At 36.9% G+C, this 8608-nt stretch overlaps 2 protein-coding genes and 1 long non-coding RNA gene across 8 annotated transcripts; 2 read left to right on the forward strand and 1 right to left on the reverse strand.

The window, feature by feature from the left end:
- LOC117626081 (katanin p60 ATPase-containing subunit A-like 2) lies at nucleotides 1-4974 on the forward strand. Of its 6 annotated transcripts, none has more exons than XM_034357724.1 (11): nucleotides 1-170; nucleotides 481-622; nucleotides 729-787; nucleotides 1562-1627; nucleotides 1769-1876; nucleotides 2244-2310; nucleotides 2640-2724; nucleotides 3036-3196; nucleotides 3335-3436; nucleotides 4002-4224; nucleotides 4559-4974. In XM_034357724.1, exons 1-11 carry the CDS (start codon nucleotides 16-18, stop codon nucleotides 4690-4692), a joined length of 1302 nt encoding a protein of 433 aa, XP_034213615.1. In that variant the 5' UTR covers nucleotides 1-15; the 3' UTR covers nucleotides 4693-4974. The 6 variants fall into 6 exon arrangements, with proteins under 6 accessions (XP_034213615.1, XP_034213616.1, XP_034213618.1 ...); XM_034357725.1 differs by having other exon boundaries at nucleotides 15-170; nucleotides 446-622; XM_034357727.1 differs by having other exon boundaries at nucleotides 15-170; nucleotides 473-622.
- A 353-nt stretch (nucleotides 4975-5327) lies between these two features.
- On the forward strand, nucleotides 5328-6513 carry LOC117623776 (40S ribosomal protein S28). The gene is made up of 2 exons (XM_034354748.1): nucleotides 5328-5456; nucleotides 6073-6513. The coding sequence occupies exon 2, from the start codon at nucleotides 6074-6076 to the stop codon at nucleotides 6269-6271; it is 198 nt and encodes a 65-aa protein (XP_034210639.1). The 5' UTR covers nucleotides 5328-5456; nucleotide 6073; the 3' UTR covers nucleotides 6272-6513.
- Nucleotides 6514-6731: 218 nt separating this feature from the next.
- Nucleotides 6732-7895, reverse strand: LOC117623777. The gene is made up of 4 exons (XR_004585224.1): nucleotides 7739-7895; nucleotides 7328-7590; nucleotides 7157-7218; nucleotides 6732-7043 (listed from the first exon to the last, which is right to left on the reverse strand). It is a non-coding gene; the product is annotated as an uncharacterized LOC117623777 (long non-coding RNA).
- Between the last annotated feature and the right edge of the window lie 713 nt (nucleotides 7896-8608).

The raw sequence follows: 8608 nt of genomic DNA on the forward strand, positions 1-8608 counted from the left end.
GTTCTACCTATTTCTATGAGCACATTGACAGCAAACAAGAGCGAGAGAGAGAGAGAGAGGAATCTAACCAGTCTCTCTTTTTCTCCTCTTTTCAACTTTTCATTCTTCTCTACTCCAGATTTGTTTGAGCAATGGCCGAGGAGCCTGCACCCACTCGCTGGTCCTTCCAGGTACTCATTACTACTCTATCATTTTCTGTTTGATTTCTGAGAAAATGTTGGCGCTTGACGGAAACAATGAGTAGAGTAGCTGTAAGTTTTTTCTGAGCTTGAACTTGAAACTGAAGGAGCCGTATTTCTATATTTGGGTATATGCTAGAATTCAAGTAGATTTGGTTTAAATTTTCTTGGTGAGGTTATTTAGTAGTTGCGATTCTTGATCTGATGGATAGGATTGAATCAAGAATTCGTGGGTTTATCTCAGCTAAAATTACGTGTATTTCTAGGATTTTAAATTGTTTTATGATGCCAAGTTTGGTAGAAAGAAAGTGGCGGAGCCGCAAAACGGGCAGTCCACTGATAAAGCTGTGAGTAATGGGAGTAGTTCGGGGGTGACTGCGAATGGGAATGGTCATGTTAAAAACACAGCTGACTTGGCCATCTATGAGCAATTTCAAAACCAGGTAGGTTTTGCATTGTGTCTTATCATGTGCTCAATTGGTGTTGACATCATTGCATGGATTTTGTATAGTCAGATTGATTCGTACTTCGGTTTTGTCTGTTTGTTAGGATAGGAGTTCGGCACCTCACTCGAATGGAGTCTTATCTGATAGGCATGATCAGACACCGTATGGCTTCTCACTGTTTCTCATATTAATTTTATTGTATTAGTTTTTATTACCTTTTGGCTGCATGAGTTCTAGTTAAGAAATCTTAGAGTGAGTAACTAAACATAGTCTCATATCTACTCGGGAGACTAAAAAAAGTTGGTACAAATAATATTTTAGCAAAGTTCTACTAACTAGGTACTTAGAGGCTAAAATGTGGGTGGGAGTACTATAGTTTGTCAGGCGTTGAAGTCTGCTGTATGTGTTACTGTATTACTGTGTGGTGCCTAAATGTGTCCTTAATGCTTCGTTAATTTAATATTCATGGTATCGCTTAAGTATGTGAAAGCATTAATACAAAAGATGAGCCATATGTAACCAAGCCCCCCATATTCTATTTAAAGGGGCTAAGCGTGACTAAACTTCATCCTTTAATATTTTCACATTTGTCATGTTATTGGCTATTTATTCCTTTAACATATGCAATTAAGGAAAGATGCACAAGGTAAAATGCTTATTCAGGGTCTGACAAAGTAAGAGATCTGATTTTAGCATGGACAACTTATAAGGCTTCCAATATGCTTATAAGTACAATTCAAGTGTTGGACTTAAGAAGTTTCTGATGATAACAGTTGAATTTATTTACACTATTGGACGAATTCTTTCAAGGGCTGTATACTAAACTGATTACTAAGTACTTGTGATACTTCCCATCTTATTTTCCTCTTGATGGAAGAATGCTTTTGGATGCCTACTTCTTTAAGAACCTACTGACATGTTTTATGAACTCCACAGGCAGAAGTCTCTGTTGCCGGCTTTTGAATCGGCAGAAATGCGTTCATTAGCAGAGAGTTTAGCCAGGTATTTTTTAACATAAAAGACTTCACCCAATGGAATACATGTAACTGTTATTGCATACATTTTGTCCGGTGGCCAAGGATAATTTCGGTGGCACCCTGAAAACTTCGTCACTTTTATTACCATGTATCACATCTTGTGCAGGGATATAGTTCGTGGTAATCCAGATGTTAAGTGGGAAAGCATCAAGGGTTTAGAGAATGCGAAACGTTTGCTTAAAGAAGCAGTGGTCATGCCAATTAAATATCCCAAGTAGGTCCAGTTAATGAGCCCCTCATTTGCCACAATTTTGTACTCCACATTTATACATGCTTGTTCTTACATTTGTCTGTCTCCCTGTATTTTCCGTATTGAAAAAGTTTAACAAACTATTTGTGGAATTATAAATCGAGAAGTGTTGTTGCTTGGTTTCTCTATTCTAGAACTTGAGATCTTTGGAAATAATTTCTTGGGTTTCTTCATGTTGATCCGTATATGCAAGAATTTTTTCATACTGTTTCTGGCTGCTACTTTACAAGTTTTGATAAATTTTAGGGCAAGCTGATTGAATTGCTAAATGGTGAAGCTCTTAAAATGATGAAATATCATTCCCAGACCTGATCTTTCCTTTTCCCCCTAGGTACTTTACTGGTCTTTTGTCACCGTGGAAAGGTATTCTCCTCTTTGGCCCTCCAGGGACAGGAAAGGTTTGTAATATTTCACCTCCTGTTGTTTGTTTATCTTCTCTTTTCTATATTTCCCTGCTTTGGTTATGTTTGGTTTTCCATTTCTGTGCCCAAGAAAGGTTGGGGGGTTTTAGGTAGTTGATATTTTATTTATTAAAATCTGATTTCCTGCAACTTGGAGTTCTTAGCTTGTCTAGAAACATTACATGCTAAATTGCTCTTCCATGCAATGACGTTCTTGTGTCAAATTTACTTAGAAAGGAAGATGAATTCCCAGAATCCTGTATAACTTCAATTATGTTTTACAATGATACTTTGGAAATAACATAAGTTAACATCTGATGTTGCAGACAATGCTTGCAAAGGCCGTTGCAACAGAGTGCAAGACCACATTTTTCAACATTTCAGCCTCATCTGTTGTCAGTAAATGGCGTGGTATGTTGGAGTTGAGCAATTTTCTGAAGATCTTGTTTGTCTGTTTGTTTGTCATAAAATGGTTACTCAATGGGGAAAGTTTAGTAGGGTCCAAATTTGGCACCTTGTTGGAAACTCAGACTAAACTTAATAATAATGACCTAATTGTGCACCGGAAATTTATCTTCTTCTTCATATCCGTTCTTCAGTATTTTAATTAAAACAACTCCTGGTACCTGAGTTGAAACTTGTTTTTTTATTAGGAAAGTTTTATTTTATTTTTGTAAATTTATGTTGGCTATTTCAATTTTAAAGTTTGTATGACTTTTCAGGTGACTCAGAGAAGTTAGTGAAGGTGTTATTTGAGCTTGCTAGGCACCATGCACCATCAACCATATTTATCGATGAAATTGATGCAATTATTAGTCAACGTGGTGAAGGACGAAGTGAGCATGAAGCAAGCAGGCGTTTGAAGACAGAACTACTCATACAGGTGATGTTTGTTTTCTATGAGTGCTACTTTCTGTATTTTCTTGCTCATCACATGTTCCAATCATCAAAGTTGCATATTCCAATTCTGAATATGTCAACTGTGCTTGTTCAAAAATTGATGACTTGTATTAGATTGCAGATGGATGGCTTGACGCGGACAAGTGAACTTGTTTTCGTTTTGGCTGCAACAAACCTTCCTTGGGAACTGGATGCAGCCATGCTTCGGCGTCTTGAGAAGCGAGTATCCTTTTGAAAAGTGAAATTTATGCTCAGTGATATGTGGTAATAAAACAGTTATATCTGTCAATTGGAATTTACCCTAATCGAATGCTTTTGGCGTGGATTCTAAATCAACTATATGGAAGCCTTGGAAGTCATAATTGCTGGCATATTATATAATACAAGTTGTGGCTACTTTAAAGGCCTTTATGCTTGTGAATGGATTACGATTACAATCTAATCTGTTCCTTGATTGAGAAACATACTTGGCAATCGTTAACAGAGCACTAGTTAGTTGAGTGCAGTGCTTATGGTTATAGTTTCGCAAACAGATTGCTATTGTTCAGTGTTTTGCATAGGATGCCAGGATACTCTTGATGTCTAAATAGATGTAGGATCATTATGTGGTTAGTTAGAAAACTTGATATTGGCCCTAGAACAGGGAAAGGTTAAACTACTCTCATCTGTTGGGCCTTGTTTATCTTCTAGCTAGGTATCAAAATATGAGGCAGCTTTTTACATGATCAAGTATATTTTGCATTCAGTCATTTTATTTATCAGGTTCTCCATTGACCATGGAATATTAGATTCTTGTGCCTCTGCCTGAACCAGAAGCAAGAAGATCCATGTTTGAGGAGCTCCTGCCACTGGAGCCTGATGAGGAGAAGCTTCCTTATGATTTGTTGGTTGAAAGGACAGAAGGATATTCAGGTTCAGATATTCGATTGGTATGCAAGGAGGCTGCCATGCAGCCTTTGAGACGGTTAATGTCATTCCTTGAAGACAAAGAGGAAAGAGTTCCTGAGGATGGTATGCGACGCTTAATTATATGTTTCTTCTAACATAAGATGGGAAAAGACTTTTACAATATTAAATTTTACTACATCTCACAAAAGGGAAATTGTTACAAGGTGAGAAACATATAGGTTCATCTAGGGTTCTGAGGCTTTCCTTAGGTGGTAAATACACGAGCGAGCCCATTCTATTTTCAACTAACTCAGTTGTTGCTCCCAGTGTTCAACAAAAATTGCATGCATATTAAGTTGATGTAAATTCCAACATTTGTCTCTTAAATCCTGCAATTTGTATAAAGTGGCCTTTGCTTAGAATGTAAGAGCTTATTCCAGGATGTTTTTGGTTGCAGAACTGCCTAAGGTTGGACCAATCAAACACGAAGATATTGAGGCAGCTTTGAAGAACACAAGGCCATCTGCTCATCTCCAAGCTCATCGTTACGAGAAGTTCAATGCAGATTACGGTAGTCAAATACTCCAATGACGGCACATAACCTGTCATCGTCCTGTATGGTTAGATTTCTTAGTTCTGGACGTCGCTTAGATTACCATTGCCTTTTGGACATCCAAGGGTTGTTCTGAAAAGTGTAATTTGCGTGAAACCGAATAAAAAGTTGGCTGTTTTCAGATGAAAATAGGTTGATTTGTTTTGATTTAAACGATTCAGATTTGATGTATGAAGAGAACAGGTTAGCCAGGACTGGCTTTGTCTTTCTCTCGCTCTCTCGTTTGTGCTCCCTCAAGTTTAATTTATTTATTTCGTTGATTTGATTTCATTCAGAATTTCAATGAAATTAACAAACAATTTCAATAATGACAACTGGTAAACTGAAAAATATTATGTATTTTTATTTTGTATTTTTAAGGTAATAATTCCACGTTATTCAGCTCTTCCTCATTTGCAATTGCACCAATTATTAGTATTCAACCAACAATTGCTTGAGAGAGAGGTCTTGAACGAGGAGATGATGCAACAACAACACTAAACGACGTCGTCTTTGGGCTTATTGAGTTCAATTGAGAGAGAGGTTTTAAACGAGATGATGTAAAAATAATAAACGTCGTCGTCTTGGGCTTTCAAAAAGCGATCCATAAAAATATAAGAAGAAAGAAAAAAAAGAAATCACTATAAAGTAAAAACCTTTCAGAACCCTACTCCCCTCCTCGACGCAGCCGCCATTACCATCTCCTCTTTCCCTCTCCGTCTTCCATTGAAGAAGGCTGTGACTGTGAGACTCTCTACCAAAGGTGAATGCTCCCTCTTCTCCAAATACTCAATCTTCAAAAGTCTTATTTCCTATCTCTGTTTGCATTTTCATTTATTTTTGGTTGAACGATTTATTCTCTGCGACTTTCAATCTCTGTTTGCGTTTTTGGCTGGATGATTTACTCAACACAACCTATTATATGTTGTTTTGAGACCTTAAATATAAGATAAGAAAAGGGTTCTGATCGCTTTCATGGATATATGGGTCAGAGAGATTTATGCAGAACGAAAAAAAAGTTGTAACTTTTGGTTTTGTTTGTGTTCATGTACTTTACAAAAAAATCGTGAGACTTCCTATCAGATAGGATATTGAGACTCTGGAAATATTGTTTATAATGAGTAGCAGTGCCCTGTTTGCTCTGTTTTTTTTGGAAAATAACATGAAATTGTGACACCCAATTGAGTTCTTTGCTCTGTTTTTTGTATTTATAACTTGTGTTCCATTTATAATCGTAATGCTTGATGAAACTGTCTGGTCTATTGATTCGCCAAGTCCGGCATGGCTTGACATTGTTGCTTTCCATTTTACCACCCTCGTGCCCGGCGGGTACTAGTAGGGTGTTCTCTATCTAATTTTACTTTCACTTTTGCTTGAAGAATGGACTCCACTGTGAAGCATGCTGTGGTTGTGAAAGTTATGGGTCGGACTGGATCTCGTGGGCAGGTGACTCAAGTAAGAGTCAAGTTTTTGGATGACCAGAATCGGTTCATCATGAGGAATGTGAAGGGACCAGTGAGGGAGGGGGATATCCTTACCTTGCTCGAGTCTGAGAGGGAAGCTAGAAGGTTGCGTTGATCGGAGATGGTCTCGTTTGCTGATGCTTGAACTTCAAAGTTTTGATTACTTGCAAGCAACTGTTAATTACTTTTAAAGTTTATTAGTAGCATCGTAGACTTGATTGTTGTGATGAGATTTCTTTGTGGAATCTTTCGGAACTTCTATGTAGGTTTTGTTTGAACAAGTAACAAATATTCCTGCTTGCTGTGTCAAACCTTTACTCTCCTTCTTGCCTGAGCTCTTGGGTATTGAGCAACAAAGAGTTGTCTCAATGTGCAAACCCTTTCCCAAATCTTGTTGATGTAAAGGACCGCTGATGATAATCTTTTTGTCCTGACGATTAAACATTAAGAAAAGGCCGAAATTTTGATAGAACTCAACTCACATATAAAAATATACCATAAACTCAATAACTAGTTTTGGGATAATGGACGGGAAGCACTCAGAAAATGCACAACACTTACTTTGATCCATCCTATGGTATAGATATGGAACAAGGACTTTGGCCCTTGTTTGCATTCTCATCTATCTGCAGTTTTTTTTACATGATCAAGTATATTGAGCATCCGCAAGTAGCTCGAGTGGTTAAGAACATTCGTCTATGCACCCAAGATCATAAGTTTGATTCTCCTCACTAATATCACCTGTGTATGTTGATTAATCGTGTTCTCATGAAAAATTAGAACTTATGCCTCGGCCTGAACCAGAAGCAAGAAATGCCATGTTTGAGGAGCTCCTGACAGTAGAGCCTGATTAGGAGAAGCTTTCTTACGATTTGTTGCTGGAAAGGCTGCAGAAGGATATTCAGGTTCAGATATTCGATTCCTCGAAGACAAATAAGAGGATAATAAAGTCGGAGTTCAAAAACACAAAAATGCCAAAAATTTACATATCAGAACTCACCACCACTGGCACTGAGTGAGATTGATCCATAATCACCACCACACCAGGTGACAATCCAAGTCCTGTGCCACAAAAATCCACATATAAATTGAAAAACAAATTCCATGGAGACTATAGAAGATCCATAGACTTTGATTCAATAGGGCTTAAAAAGTTGTTGAACGTACGTACCAAATCTCTGAGAAAGGATGAAGGCCAGAGACAAGTGTGATGAGGCAGCTGTTATCAGTTAAATACCTTTGGCCAAAAATCTTGTGTATCCTTTCTCACTGAGAATTTGAAAACTCTGTTTCAGTCACTCTGTGTCTCTCAATGGCTGTGGACAAAGACAAGCTTGAAGAAGACGCTTCCATTGCCCGCTTCTGCAAGATTGTTCTTAGTTGGGACTTTTTCGTCCGCGAAAAATCAACAGTAGTTTCTCCTCTTTCCTTCAACTGTCATGTACATACATATATGCATATTATTTTTATATCAAATCGATGCAAATTTCAATTGTTTGTGGAGCAGGATAGTAAAGATGGTTTTGTAATGGCCAAAGTGAAAGACACCTACAAAGATGTGGATGATTATATCTCTACTTACGATTATGAACCCCTTCTTCTCGAAGAAGCCAAAGCTCTGATAAGATAAAGATAAATGTACTTATTTTTTCTTCTTCTTTCCTTTCACTGTTTCTTTTTTAGAAAATTTGCTTCTCACTGGATTTTCTTTGTACATTTACTTGTGCAGTAGGAGACGCCACGGAAAGGTGTGTTGTGGAGTGCACTGAAGTTGATCTGTTTCATTTCACTTAGCAGTTCTTACCCCTGCGAATGACATGGATGACAAGAAATCAGTATCGCAGAATGATCTTTTGCTTCTTTCAAAACAAAAGGTAATCAAATTCAACTGATTCTGTTTATTTCTATGTTGTCTCTGTTGCATTTCTCGCATAGTGCTCTCAAGATGTACTGCACTTTTATGTTCAAATTAGTAACTTTACAAGCAAAATATTAGTATTTTACATTAAATACATAGATTCATTCATGTGTAAATGGAATACACGCGGCATAAAATGAATGGGAAAGGTAAAAAGAAAAATAAGTTGATAGAAGTCCAAAAATCCAACCAATAATTGGGTCTAGTCCTCGAATTATTGTTTATTGATACAAGTCCCTTGACTAGTTTGCCACGTAAATTACATTCCATCTTTGACATGTTGATTCAAACTTTTGTATTTAACTGATTTGTATTTAAATTTTTTTGTTCCTATTATATTCTTATTGTCGAAAATGAGTAAGATGAGAATTTATATGCCATTATTTTTATTTTTGTTCACCCTATGGTAGAGGTATAATATATACTCTTGTAGATAAATTATCCTATGGTGTATGTATATTGTCATATTGCCTATTGCATAGGTATATATTTATTTTTTCATATTTTAGACAATGAATAATAGTATTTTATGTA

The sequence above is a fragment of the Prunus dulcis genome, chromosome 4 (assembly GCF_902201215.1).
Source record: "Prunus dulcis chromosome 4, ALMONDv2, whole genome shotgun sequence".
In the NCBI taxonomy this organism is placed as follows: domain Eukaryota; kingdom Viridiplantae; phylum Streptophyta; class Magnoliopsida; order Rosales; family Rosaceae; genus Prunus; species Prunus dulcis.